This window comes from Medicago sativa, chromosome 3 (genome assembly GCF_051527215.1).
Source record: "Medicago sativa cultivar Bolivia chromosome 3, Bolivia_mono, whole genome shotgun sequence".
NCBI lineage: Eukaryota > Viridiplantae > Streptophyta > Magnoliopsida > Fabales > Fabaceae > Medicago > Medicago sativa.
Window position 1 is genome coordinate 16,657,959 of NC_140751.1, and position 15,777 is coordinate 16,673,735.

The window sequence follows — 15,777 nt, forward strand, 5'->3', positions numbered from 1 at the left end:
ATTAATCCTCAATTCTCACTCAAAACCCTAATTCTTCAATCTCTCAAAAACTCTTCCTACAACTTGTTAAATCTAATCGTTAGAATCATACACATAATAAAATTGAATGCTAGTCTCACCCTTACCTTAACAATCGATGCAGCCTCTTCTCTCTTCTCTTTGTCTTCTCTTCTCTTCTCTTCTCTTCTCTTCTCTCTAAACCTTGTTTTCTCCAAAAACTGATCGTACGTTCTATGTCTTTCTAAACCTAATTTCTCTTATTTATAACTCCTCATCTAATTTCTCTTACACCTCAAAATTACTCTTTTCCTCATAATCTTATTTATTTCTAAATTAAATATATATCTCTCCCACTTAATAATATTAATACACCTAATAACACATAATAGCATATTTCATCAAAATATATATGTATATAATATTTTAACACCAAATAACAAATATATCTCTTCACTGAATAACAAATATATTTTTACACCAGATAACATATATATTTCCACACAAAATAACAAATATATTTCTACACCAAATAACATATATATTTCTTCTCAAAATAACAAATATATTTCTACACCATATAACACATATATTTCTTCACAAAATAACAAATATATCTCTACATCAAATAAGATATATATTTCTTCACAAAATAACAAATATATTTCTACACCAAATAACATATATATTTCTTCACAAAATAACAAATATATCTCTACATCAAATAAGAAATATATTTCTACACATAATAACCCCACAATTTAATATTTATTTTATTTTCGAATCTTATTTTATTAAACAATAAATAAAGTCACAACGTCTCATAAATTTCTCTAAAATCATATAAATCACATAAATCACATCGATTATATAAATATAATCTAAAAACTCATATAAATCACGTCAATCATATAAATATATCTTAAAACTAATTTAAAATAATTAAATAATCGAAATGAGCGTTACAGTTCAAGGAGTCTTTTTTATAATTTTCTTTTTATTATTTATTATTATTTTTCATTTAACTTTATCCAACACACACAATATTCATTTCAACGTTATTTTTCTCTCTCTTCACCAAAGAAGTTCTGGAAAACTCTCCCAACCCTCTATCAAACCCTAGCCGCCGTAACAAATTTTATGGCATCCCTCAATGTGTTTTCTATCCACTGTGGGGATTACCTTTGGAGGTGGTACAACTATAACTGAACTATTTTGTTACAAACGAGTAGAAGTTAAAAACACATATATAACTACATAGAAAACTTCATAATCAAACTCTTCAGGTTGTTTTTCATCTTTTAGTTATCCATATATTTCTTTGATGTTTGTTGGAGAGATAAGAACATTGTTCAACTTTCCTGGAAAAAAAAAACATTTCCATGATCACAAAAATGAAGTTGAAGATGAAAATGACAAATAATGAGATTAACAAAAAAGAAAAGGTGCAGTAAGGAATTTGTGTGTCTGCGTATTATTGATTTGGTTTTTTAACACAAGAAAGTATGTATATGAAAGAAAGTAGAAATATGTCAAAACATGTATTTTGTGTAGATTTTCTTTCAAAAAATATTTTTTGACAAATTAGTTGTTATATATTTTTGAAAACAGCAAGTATTGCTTGAATCCAATAGAAATGAAAACAAATAAAATAAAAGGATCATTCACTTACCCGTGTATTTTCATCAATAGAAATGAATAATTTAAAAAGTCAATTATTTCTCTTTTCAAAAGAGCAAGTATTTATTTGTGTAAAAAAAAAAACAGCAAGTATTTCTCTTCATTTACTTACCCGTATTTTTTGTTATTTTTTTGTAGTTTGATGGAGATATTAGAAGATCATTCAACATTCCTGCAAAATAACATAAGTTGAGATGGAGACAAAAGCTAAACAATAATTATGAGAAGAAGAAAAAATGTAGATGATAATAAGAAAGAGAAAGGACAAGGAAAATGAGAGAAAGATGAGACAGAGAGTTTTGAATGATAAATATAAAGTGTATTTGAAATTTGAAATTCAGAATTTGGCTCCAATAATATGTATGAATCAAAATCTAATTTATTGGGTTCCGTGTCAAGATTTTGGAATAGTGTAATCTGACAAAAAGGAGATTTGAACCAAAACTTTGGTATCTCTTTTTCCTCTCAAAGTACACGGTAACCTATAGTTAGGATGTAATGTGAATCACTTTTTTTGTGTGCAACTTTACGGAACCAAACCTTTTCTTTAGTTACATGACATCATCTTAGCTAATTTTGGTAATTTGGTAGGTTAAAGACAGATTTTACCCTTACTTTGGTGATTTGTCAAATAACCAGGCTGGGGCAGTAATAGGATTTCCACAACATCTTCTCTTCTTATATTAAGAGAGAAGAGAAGAGATGCATCATGACTCCGGTCCAGAAGATGGATCTGTTAACATGAATATCCTTATAACAAGCATCTAAAGTAACTTTCTCACGTAATCAACTTTCTCAACTGATTTACTAATTTAAAAATAAAATAAAAATATTTTCATCAAGGATTAATTAATCTGTAGGTCCCTAAACTATTTGGGAATGCTTAAATAAGTCCCTAAATTAAAGAACGTTGTAATTAGGTCCTTAAACTATTTTAATTTTTTAATTAGATCCTTACATTAGAGGACTATTAGTCAACTGTTAGTCAAAATATATTTCTCTGCCATTTGATAAATTCAAAATACAACAAGCCAAAATATAATTGTCTTACAAAATAAAGTTTAAGCATCCCATCCAACCAGATAACAAACAATGTGACCAACTTGGTTACATCTTGAACACCTCATTATTGTTCCAACTTTTGAAGATCTTGATGGGTTTGGATTTTCATCATGTTCCTTCCTTCTTAATTTTATTGGTCGTCCAGGTTTCACTCTATATGATGGGGGGATAATTTTGTCCATGTTTAAAGTTGGCCATAAATTCTCCCCATTAATTGGATTAATCATTGGTCTATAATAACATGCCAAGTAAGCTGCAGGTGTGTAATAGTTGTGATGAAATCCGATGGGTCAAGTTCTTTGTAAAAGATAGTAGCTGCATATGCATGCCTACATGGTAGTCCGCTAAGTTCCCAAAGTCTACAACTACAACTACCAATGTCCAAATCAAGGTGAGAACTACGTTACCCTCTCTTGTTTAGGGGGTAATTACCCTCTCATGATATCAACCAATTAAAATGTAATATGCATAGACAACATTAAATGTCAAATAAATGAATCAATTTTTTCTAAAAATAAAAAAGTTAATCTTAATCATAAGGTAACTTTTAATACTTTTAACTTTTATTTAGAGTAAATTACACTCTCCTCCCCTCTTATGTTAAAATATACACTTCCCTCCCTTTAAAAATAAAATCTACACTTCTCTCCCTATAAGATGCTTGAATTACAACTCTCTCCCTTAATAATTAAATATGCACTACACTTTAATCTATTTTAACATAAATAAATATTTTTATGATATATACTAATTTTGAACCACCATTTAAGAAAAATAAAGTCATTTCTTTATAATTTAAATATCAATGGTAATTAAACTTAAATATTTTGCTATTAAGTTTATAATTTATAGTATAAAACTAATTTTTAAATAACCATATTTTACTGTATTTAGTAATTATTGTAATTTTATTTTTTGGTTGTTTCATATTTTATAATAGGGTTTAAAACTATATGTTAATGTAATTGTGAATAAAAAATAGCGAAAAATATGTATTCAAATTTTGATTATGTTAAAATAGACCCGCAGTACTTTTTTTAGTGTGTTAGATTATTTTTATTTTTTGCTAGATTATTAAAAAAAATATTGAGGAAGTAAAGTGTAGATTTTAACATAAGAAGAGAGACAAATGTAATTCAAGCTTCTCTTAAGGGAGGGAAATGAAATGTTTTATAATATGTTTGGAATAAGGGGGAGCGGAGTGTATATTTTAACATAAGAGGGGAGGGGAGGTAATTCAAGAATCTTTGAGGGGAGAAGAGTGTAATTTACTCTTTTATTTAATTATATTAAGGTGTTCAATCTTAATTAATTTACACTACAAGACTTATAACAAATAAAAAGTTTACATCAAATTTCTTTAATCTGGATGTCCTTAAATTCATCACTTACATTCATAAAATTTTTTCCATTCCACAACCCCGAACGTGAGAAAAAAAAAACATCTCCTTCATTCAAATTTCTTCTTTATTCTTCCCTATTGATCAATTCTTGTTTCTTTTTCGTTTTCTTCCCATTTTGATTGTTCAATTTTGTCGTTCCAAACTGCTACAGTTTCAAATTATAGTGAGAATTGTAGTTGTTTCTAGAACCGCGTCAGGTATCGTGACTTTTTTTTTTATCTAAGCAGCCAACCTAATAAAATCTGCTAACACGCATAGACCTGCCTCACTATCAGCCAAAGCCTTTAAGTCCAAACAAAAGAACAAAAGCCTTATGACATAACCATTTCAGCAGCAACCGAAAAAAATGCTAGCAAACTCCCAAAACATCACAGCGGCAACACCTGCTAGCAATCCTTAAAGTATAACGGATGACTTACTCAATTGTTATAATTAACTACCTCACAACCATGAAAAATCAAATCAAAAAGAAAAATCAACTCATCATACCTGACGTGGATATGGAAATAACGGTAATTCTCACGATATTTGGAATCAAACGAACGACGACGATTCTCACGAAAATTGAAAAATGCGGCAGTTTAGAACGACAAAATTGAACAATCAAAATGGGAAGAAGAAATTTTATGAATGTAACCGATAAATTTAAGGACATTCAGATGAAAGAAATTTGATGTGAAATTTTAATTGTTCTAAGCGAGTCTTGTAGTGTAAATTAATTAAGATTGAACACTTAGATATAATTAAGGCAAGATTACATTAGGGGTCCTTTATCTTATTTTTTTTAACAATTTGGTCATTTATCTTTATTTTTTCCCGTTTAGATCCTTTATCTCTCTTAAAAGCACATATACATCTTTTTTCTCATTTTTTATTAAAACATACATAATTTTATTTTTAAAAATATATTTTTATTGAAAATGAAAAAAAAATCCAGAAATATGATGAAGATGTTCATCATCTTCGTCTTCTTCTTTTGAATCTTCATCATCTTCTTTAAATAAAAAAAATTCTACTAAAATATATCTCCAAATATCGTGAATTAATGTTATATTCACCTCAAATCTTCTTTTAAACACAAAAATCAAAACCTTAATTTCACAAATGTTGCAAGGCGGATGGTGGAGGCTTAGTCACTGGCGGAAGGGTTAGGCTTTACAAAAGTTAAGATTGTTCTGGAAACAACAAAATTGATGTGCAAAGCTGCTCTCAATTTTGGGGTTATTTTTATGCCGGGTTTGAATATTGAGTTAGAAAATAATAATAATAATAATAATATACGGTGTGACAATTTATATAACTATTTTTTTTTTTTGTGATGAAACTAAATCTCTTTTCTATAGGGTTTTGATTTTTGTGTTTAAAAGAAGATTTGAGGTGAACATAACATTAATTCATTGATTTTTCTGATTCAATGAAGATGATGAAGATTCAAAGAAAGAAGATGGAGATTATGAACATCTTCATCATATTTCTGGATTTTTTTTCATTTTTAATAAAAATATATTTTAAAAAATAAAATTATGTATTTTTTTAATAAAAAAAAGAGAAAAAGGATGTATATGTGCTTTTATGAGAGATAAAAGACCTAAACGGAAAAAAATAAAGATAAAGGACCAAAGTGTTACAAATAAATAAGATAAAGGATCTATAATGTAATCTTGTCTATAATTAAATAAAAATTAAAAGTATTAAAAGTTACCTAAAATTGATTTTTTTTTTTTATAGAAAAAATTTACTCATTTATTTGACATTTAATGTTGCCATTGTATATAACATTTTGATTGGTTGATATTATGAGAGGGTAAATACCCTCTAAACAAGAGAGGGTAATCTAGAAAAAACCCCAAATCAATGGTAAATTTCTCATAGTTACCATTGTAAATATGTTCCACCTGAAAATTTATTCCCTCCTGACCACTTTTGTTTCCAAAACCTTGAATTAATAACATCTGTATCTAGTTCTTAGGTTTTCGCAAAATCTTTCTTGTGTACTTATCCCCTTTAACTCTTTTCTCAGCAAACCCTTCCATCTAGTAACATCTAATCCTTTCCATCATAGTTAGAATTGGTTTGTCTCTGGTCTCCAATATTCTTCCATTAAAAGCTCCAAATATGTTATTTGCGAACATATCACCCATCGGGTAAAAACTGAAATGCGACCGAGTCCACAGCTTCGAATCCAATGTCATGAGAATCTGGTGCTACTCAACAGTTGAAGGGGTGTAAAACCCCACAAACTCATAACTTAAATGAGTACCATAACCAAACTCTGAATGACTTGACTGTTACTTAATTCCAACAAATAGATAGAGTGGATTCCTACCCCCAGTTGTAACATACTGATCTCTGCCATACTGATGTTCTTTTACCATATTGTTTGTTACTAGATTCTGAAATGAACTTCATGATATTTTGACATTAACCTATATGAGACCTTCTAATCCACACGACACCATACTCTCCAAATTAAAGAAAGAAAAAATGGATCAAACACATAAACCGTCCGTAAATATTCTGATATATAAATCCCCTGAAATTAAAATACATGAAATAAAATAGGAAAAAATATAGTAAAATTCAAGAAAATAAATATGTCTAGCAAGTACAGCAAACCACAACAACCTAGCAAGTAACAACGTTCCAAATTTATCGGATGTCCGCGAAGGGCAATCTATCAAGTAGAAATAAGAAAAGGTATTCTTGTATTGACGCATCGAAACTATGAGGACTCTCTTGATTTCAATAATCTTTGAAAAACTTTTGTATCCTTCACCATGTTTTTTCTGCAACCGAACATCCTGTGTTCACCTATGCAGTAGGTCTTTGAATAGAACTAGTTTCAATTGAAAACACACACTGTTAAGTTAATTCCAGGATCTTGTATTAACCTTTCCAACACATTCACATTATTGGCCTTGCATGAACTCAAACAAGCTGTTCATTTTTAGTTTACCAGACAAATAAATCATCAAGAAAAAAGAAAGTTAATCGTTCAGACAATTTCTTCAATAATTTAAGGACAGATGCCACTAAAAAGGAAATAAGAAGCAATAAATTCACTTCTAGAATTAATTCACCTATTCTGTCAAACAGACAGACAGGGACGAGGGAAAAATGCAAAGGAATTAGACACGAGATTAGAATTCTATCTATCGAAACAGTAAGGGGAACAGAAATATAATAGGAACAATAATATAGTAAAATGCAAGAAAATAAATAAGTTTAGCAAGTACAAAAAACAACAACAAAACCATATCCCTCTAAGTGGGGGCCTGTTACATGGATCTATGACACCATAAATAAGTCTAACAAGTAGTAATAAGCAATAGTGTTTCCTTGTTATAATAGTCTGCGACTCTTGATTAACATCCTGCAATCACCTATGCAGTAGGTCTTCAATAAAATGAATAATATCTTTGAAGCAAAACAACTATAAAACGCCTGCAAATGAAACACCAAAATATAAAAAATTCATTTTCAGATTAATCATTCAACAAGAATAAAAACAGTTATATTGTCAATAATTGATTTTCGGGTTAATTATGTTTCTAGTCCCTATAAAATAGCGACCTTGTAAGTTTAGTCCCTACTTAATTTTAATAGCATTTTTAGTCCCTAATTTTGTTTTTCTGCACTGAGTATTAGTCCCTACTCAATTCAAATTTGTTTAATTTATGCTTAAACTCTTAAATTTTTGAACAATTTTTTGCAGACATGTTTAGAACATTACTAAAAGTTCGTCCGCAAAAACTTATCGCAAAATTTGATTTCTACATCCAGATTTTATTACTTTTTATCTTTAACTTTTGTCGTTTTAAAAAATTCATATTTAATTCATTTCATGTCATAAAATTCTAAATTTTAGTAAACGAACCTTTCATAGTGTTTTAATCTTGTCTCAAAAAAATCGTTCAAAAATTTAAGAGTTTAAGGATAATTAATCAAACTTTGTTTTAGCAGGGACTAAAATTATAAGTAATTTTTTTTTATAGGGACTAAAAATGCTATTAAAATTAAGTAGGGACTAAACTTACAAGGTCGCTATTTTATAGGGACTAGAAACATAATTAACCCTTGATTTTCTTGGCTATAATATCATTGTATTCTTCTGATAAGGTATTTGGCTTGAAAAATACTTAGTAACATGTAGTAGGTGTTCTTTAGACCTAAGATATCAGGTGCAGGATTAAATGTCCTCTTGCTTCATGCTTATTATTTCATCTAGACTAACAACAATTCAAGTAACGTCATTGCTTCTGGAGGCATAAATATTAATAGTTTCATCTTTTTAATTCCACAAAAAATAAATCACTTATAAGATTAATGATATGATGATTAAGTAGAAATGTAAACTAGTCTAAATGAGTAAAGCATAAAATCTGCCACCAAAATTATAGTGAGGTAACTAACTAAGTTTAAAAGAGTAATGCATATACCGCTTCTTTGGATATGATTGCAAGCTCCCTAGACTTAACGCCTTGTTTAACAAACTCCCATGCTCCTGCAATTTCAAAAACAACTCAATTTTTCAATATGCCGCGAACGTGTAAAAGATTTCTTACACGGTCAAGCAATCACATTTGTTGAATCATTGCAAATATCTACTTTAATAGTTGCGTAGTGTCAAAAGCATAACGAGTATACTAATTTTTCATATGAATATCAATCATCACAGTTTTCACACGGCCTTGAGAATTCCATTTTCCACAATAGTACAATTCAACTTAAATACTACACCAAGGTCCAAGCATCTCATACTACCAGATGTGACTTAGGCCTCACGTCTCATACGAGTATACTAAACTAATTTTACTACTTGAATTGATAAATAAGCCACACATAAATATTATTAAGTGAGTGTTTGAAAGAGCTTATTTACAATTTACAACTTATTTGAATTTATATAAGCCCTTGTCGAAGTGTTCGGAACATGACAGAACTTATAAAAATAGCTTATAACATGTTTAACAAGTTCAACAATGTTATCAAGATCAACAAAAATGGCACATGAAAACACAGAATCAACAACACTCATTCACCTAACTCAAAAACAAAATCAGATTGCAAAGGTAACAGGAAAACAAAACACCCACATTTGCATGTATCATCTCAAACCCTTTCACAAACAACCACAAAATGACGGTTAACATTCCAACAACAAAACTAAAACAAACACATGCAAAAAACAAACACACCCATTATCAAAAAACACAATCTTTTTCAAAGGGGTATCCAAATATACTCCCATTTTACGATTTTGAGAGTGAAAAAGAAAACCCTATTTGAGAGGGTATAAAAAAGAAACAAAAACAGAGAAGGGTTAGAAAAATGAAATTATGAAACCAAGACAATCTATATCTATCTTTAAAAAGTTTCACCTTTCGATGAAGCAAAACTTTGCCGAGGGTGAGTTTTGACGCAAAAAGTCCACCATTTCAGTAATTATCCATGAAGATCGGAGCGCTTCTATATTCAACGACTTCAAGTTACGCATGGAAGGGAACTCAACCTCAAATAAACTATGAAAGCGGGAAAGAACCTAAGCAATCAGGCAGGAAGTATTAGGATCAGAGTTGCAACAAGTCATATTCTTGATAAAATTTAAAATTACAATAAAAAAAAAGTAGCATTGAGTATAAAGTACCTTAAGAACGCAATAAGTGACGGTCAAAGATTCAATATTAGCAAGCTCAACCAGCAAGTTGAATAGATTTTTCGGGTTCTCCTCGAAACAAGTGCAATACCGTAGATGAATATTTAGATGTTTGATAGAAGAGAGAACGGTCTTGGTCTTGCTCCCAACAAATTTTGGAATATAATCAGCACCGTTAAAAACAAAGGAATGAAGTATTGGAGCACATAACTCGAGTCCGAAAAAGATTTTGAAATCGGGTTTGGTGATGGTAGAATAGCAACCAGACATACGAGGATACATATGTATAGTTAAATTGACAAGCTTGGTACATGAAATGCGAAGGTTTTGTGCATTACCCCTAAGTACACAGCGTTCAATGGTCAAAGTATTCAACATGTTAAATGTGGAAAAGGGGTCGACGACAGAACCATCATCGTTACAACAAAAGGAAATGTGCTTTAGAGAGAGAGTGGTTAATGCTGGAAAATTGAAAGATTGAGAATGAGAACATGGAAATATTTGATTCCAACCATAGGGAACCGTTAGATCGTTACCAGTAAGACTAAGAGAGGTTAAAGTGTGAGATGAAAAGAAACTGGACGGAAGAAGATTAATATGGGTGTAATGGATTTGTAAGTGTTGGATGTTGTGTGAAAAGGCGTATTCGATAATCTTTTGGTATAGATTATGATCGATCATTTCGTGCAAAACAAGAGAATGGATATCGGTAGAGTGATCGCGAAGAGACAACAACATAGATAGAAACTGTTCAAAACTTTCGTCGGTACTAAATTGATCAACACTTAACGTAAGAGTGGAAAGAGTCTTCCAGAGATTGATCCATCTTTTGGATAAAATGCAAGTTTGAACTGCCTCTTTAGCATTCAAAAAGGAGAGTATGTGAACAAGAAGACAGTCGGTCAATTCACTGATTCTGTCCTGAATTTGGATGTCGTCCCTACGTTGCCTCTTACTTTGCCTTCGTGTCTCGGCCATTGTTGTCTGACAAAAAATATGAATTGTACAAGAAAATAAAATTAATAAAATTAAAGAGACGAAATTGAAAAATAAAAACTATATAAAAAGAAAGATGATGGGAGGCCAAGTTGGATGGATGGATACCTTGCACGCTATAAAGCCTAACGAGTGACTTCTAGGAAAAGAATCGTCTCGATCGATTGATTAGTTGAGGGAGGAAGTGAGAATAGACAAATGTGTTTGCGCAATTGAATTTTGATTGATTTATAATACTTTTAGTGGGCTTGGGCCTTGTTCAACTTTTGTTGGTTGGAAGGATAGTTTTTTCCATAAATTAAATTGCTTTACATGCCCCTCCTTTATTACTATTTTTTACGACAATCTTTAAAACATATATGGTTATTAAGTTAACCCAAACTCAACTAATCTTTAACTTTTATCATTAAAAAATATGAGAATACTTGCTGTGTTTAGGATATATTTGATTTTTACTCATATATTATTATTCTTATACTTGGTTTTTGGTGGGTTAGCAATCTGATAGTATAAAACTATCAAACTCGTATTGTATTCTCTATTTCCAACAAGACCTTCGACACCCACTATTTTGTTTTTTTTTATTTATTTATTTTCAATTTTCTTCCCTATCTTCCAAGGAGAAATTTGTTTCTTGTTATATTTTTTTTTGGTTCCCTAATGATATTTTCCCAACTTGATGGAATAATTTGCACTCTTGTTTCTTGTTGTTTCTTGATCTTCACGGTCAATTTTCTTCATGTTATTTTTCGTTTGTCGTTTCTTATTCCCAATTCATTGAAATCAAGTTAATTACTAACAATAACATAACAGTTTGATCACAATTTTTTTTAGTAAACGATATGCCATATAATTTCCTGCACTTGACTCTTCTAAAGAAAACAATTTAATTTAAAGTAATTCACTAACCACCAATTTTTCGATGTTCAAATATACATTCAATCTATTAATCATCCAAATTGTGTTCTAATGTACATGATTTTCAATTGTTCAAATATACATCATATCAATTAATCAATTAGTGTTCAACCTTACACCTAATAACCGTATATAATAACGTTCAAGAATGTTTTTTATTTTTCGGTGGATGGCTAATGAGTTGTGACAAGTTGTTGTATTCTTTAATCATCCATTGAACGAAATAAATCACATTTGAATTGCATTAACCATATAAATTGTTATCAAAATAACACAGTAACGTTCTTATACTTAAGTTTACTTGTGTAAGGTTTTTTCGCTGCACTTGTTACCTGTCCTTATTTCTTCCCATATATCTCTAGTTAGTGATATCTCTCTCTCTCTCTCTCTCTCTCTCTCTCTCTCTCTCTCTCTCTCTCTCTCTCTCTCTCTCTCGGTGTGTGTGTGTGTGTGTGTGTGTGTGTGTGTGTGTGCTTGTGTGTGTCTATATACACACACACACACAACACGCGCGTTCATATTTGTTAAAGTGGTTCTTTCCATTATCGAAGTTGTTGAAGAAGAGAGCAGAAATTAATGGTAACATTTTTAGCAGAATTTGAGGGATAGACATCATCATTGAATGTATTTCTTCATCTGACAATTTAGAAAACACACAAGATGTTGACATCAAAGGATATGCTCATGGCTTTCGTAATTGAGTTATGGAGAAATCCAACATTTGTAGGAATTAGAATATTCTTCCTACAAATTAACCATTGTTTATATAATCCTTAGTTCGTAAGTAAGGTGTACTTTGAATTAATCCAACAAAGAAGATAGAGGGGATTCAAAGAAACTCTAATCCGTGCCACTCATCAGAATCAACCAAACCTATCGCATTGTGCAAGATAATTCAAAACTTGAAAACCCCTTATTCTCTTTTAACTAGTGTAGTGACCCATGCTAAGCACATGATGGCTCGTCGTGACTCAAATAATGACTTTCATATTTCAATATACATATATATACATATACATACATATATATATATATATATATATATATATATATATATATATATATATAACTAACATGTAGTTTGATGAATAATAGTTAATATGAATATTGAGATTCTTAAATATTTTTCAAGACAATTTTTTAAAATACAAACCAACTATAGAAAATAAAATAGTACAATGTACCAAGATATATGTGCCGTTTTTATAAATAAAAGGGTTAAATATGTTTTTTGGTCCCTATAAATATACCATCTTTTTGTTTGAGGCCCCCTAAATTTTTTGTTAGACCTTTAGTCCCTCAAATGTTTTCCATCACTACTTTTGGTCGCTACTATTTAGTCTACTCGTATCTACCCGTCATATTTTTTAATGAAATTTTCTAGAAATGTATAGAATATTATGACATTCTCTCCAAAAAAAAAAGATTTTTTTAAAATAACATGAATTAAATATGAATTTTTTAACACCAAAAACATAAAATTCATATTTAGTTCATTTTTTGTTAAAAATTCTAATTTATTTGGCATAAAGTTTTATAATGTTCTACCAATTTTGGGAATGTTTCATTAAAAAATATGAAGTATAAACTTGAGTTGACTAAAATGTAGGGATCAAAAGTGGTAATGAGAAATTGTTAGGGGACTAAAATTCTAGAGTGATATATGCATATAGACCTACTCGTTGTTTCAATGACATAAGGTCAGATATTTATACATGAATATAGACATAGTTTGGGCTACATAAACGCCGATTGTTATTTGTTTTTATTTTTTACAAAACTAATGGTCTAAAGTAAATATTGTATTTTTGGGTAACAACGATGTAAAAAAAAAAAAGTTCCGCGTATTGTTATACCTGAAAAGCGCATCAATAAAATACGCAACTTTAGTTTTCTAAATTATAGGAACAACAATTCTAAAACATAGCCAATTATAAAAATTAATAAAATAATTATTTTAAATTAAATTGAAAATTAGTTTACATGAAAAAATACATCTCACAATATTTTTATATTTAAGTTATTTGACATATAAGTAGGCATAAATTTAATGTAATTTTAGTATGTATTGTAAAGTTTTGGTTATGCCGGCTCTCGATGGCCATTGTGCTGGTGGATTTTGAATTTTTAAATTTAGAATCTGGTAACGACACTGCTTGCTTACGTTGTGGTTCGATCTGAATTGTTTTAAGATAAATCTCATTGTTGTTGTTCCTTTTTGTGCCGGTGATTCCTTAAGATCTAGTTTTTGTTGCATAGATCGGCAACGACCGCCTTGTTGGTCGTCGTCATCGGTTTTGTTGTAAAACATGTTCTCGTGTTTTGTGTTGTTTGTTTTGAAACCCAAAGGGACATGTTGTTTGTTCTAGAGCTTATTGGTCCAATTGACTAGAAATTGTTATGAGTTTGCTATTATTTTTATTAGTGATCTATAGGTTTGTGGATTTGTTTTTTGTTGGCGGCCAGATACTTTTTTGTATAAAAATATTAGACCGGTGCTAGTTTCAACTATGAAATTGAAAAGCTCAACTACCTGACTTATTTTGCCTATTTGGAGTTTCTTTCTTATTTCTCTTGATGATTTATTGTTGGAGTTTTTCTCTTGATGATTTATTGATCTTGACGGGACTTAATTGTATTGATATTAACTTATTTAGGATCATAACAATACATATATTAAGTAAGATCTTGTTAGCACTGCAATTTAATAACAAATATTGTATTTACTAAGAGAGATATCTTAAAAACATTGGTCATTTGCTATTTATCATTGGCATAGAAATCTTGGAACCAACATTAACACTAAACTATTTGAAGGTTCTAAACATATGCATATCAACTAGGATAGTAAAATTTATGCAGAATAGTCTCATCTATGAAATGCACATCTAATGCACTATGTGTTTGCTCTATTAGTTCCTACCAATGTTGGTAATATTTCTTCAGTTCATTAATAAGTACACAATTTAGTTGTAAAGCTTTGGAAATGAAAATTATACTGGAAGAGTTCAATACTAGCCATCTGTATGTAATTATAAATATTAATTTCTACGCTATATTAACTCACTCGTCAACAAGCTGAACGAACCTTGGATACAATTGTTCATCACGTAATCGGTTAATTTCTGAGACTGTTAGTGTTGAATCCAATGACAGATGATAAACATTGGATAGTCAGAAATTCAAATACAAGGAAGGGGGAGAAAGAAATGAGATAGGAAAAGATGATATAAATTCTGAAACATTTTGTGAGAAAACGTTCTAGCAAATCCTGATAACCTATCATAGTAGTGTATTATGAGGTTTGAAAATTCTAACTTCATAGGTAATGAACATATATTATTCCCTCCAAACTTTCATATGACAATAATTAAAGGCTTTCTTCAACTAGTTATGGTTGATTAGATGAATTAAGAATCACAATTGTATTCTTTCTATCACAAACCAACTCTTCAACAAGTTCATATTAATATCTTTATTGAAGATTATATTAGACATAAGCTTAAGCAACACTGTACTAGGATATTACAAATGTAAACAAGGAACATCTGATACATAGTTGGGTTTGGAATCTGAATACGAACACATTATTAGATTGATTAAGTTAAACAGGAAATGGACCAACAAATTATTTTCACATGACATAATAATCTTTCACTTCTAGTATCAAATATAACACACATTCCATGTGGTTCTTTTATCATTGCAACAAGTTTGTTATCTTCTATAAATGTGTTGTGACCACGTCGATGTCTATAAAAGCTTTCCTTGTCTTTAATAAGAACCACATGCATGATAAGTTTGATTTTACCGGTTCATAATGGTATGGATCAAGATTTGAGCTAAACATTATAAAATTTGTGCAGCAATTATCAGGGATTTTAATAAATATACTAGTGACTTGGTTTAAAAGCTTAAGATTAATTCTAATTTTAGAAATTCAAATCAAAAACCATTCAGACCAGGCTGCCCATATTTGTGAACTCTATAAAATGTAATGCTTGAAGAGAGAATCAACAACTATATCTATGTAATAAATGAGAATATCATATCAATTTCTCTTGT

The 15,777-nt window shown here is 29.9% G+C and overlaps 1 protein-coding gene across 1 annotated transcript; it reads right to left on the reverse strand.

Moving 5' to 3' along the window:
• Positions 1 to 7,321: 7,321 nt before the first annotated feature.
• LOC146936155 (F-box/LRR-repeat protein At3g26922-like) lies at positions 7,322 to 10,778 on the reverse strand. Its single transcript, XM_085751141.1, has 4 exons — positions 9,790 to 10,778; positions 9,524 to 9,684; positions 8,582 to 8,646; positions 7,322 to 7,586 (listed from the first exon to the last, which is right to left on the reverse strand). Exons 1-3 carry the CDS (start codon positions 10,774 to 10,776, stop codon positions 8,628 to 8,630), a joined length of 1,167 nt encoding a protein of 388 aa, XP_085607267.1. The 5' UTR covers positions 10,777 to 10,778; the 3' UTR covers positions 7,322 to 7,586; positions 8,582 to 8,627.
• Positions 10,779 to 15,777: the final 4,999 nt, after the last annotated feature.

Excerpts from the sequence above, each read along its gene's own strand:
- LOC146936155 (XM_085751141.1), bottom strand. The coding sequence starts at position 10,776 with ATGGCCGAGACACGAAGGCAAAGTAAGAGGCAACGTAGGGACGACATC. Across the intron at positions 9,685-9,789 it reads TCACTTATTGCGTTCTTAAG|GTTCTTTCCCGCTTTCATAG; the intron begins GTACTTTATACT and ends CTGATTGCTTAG.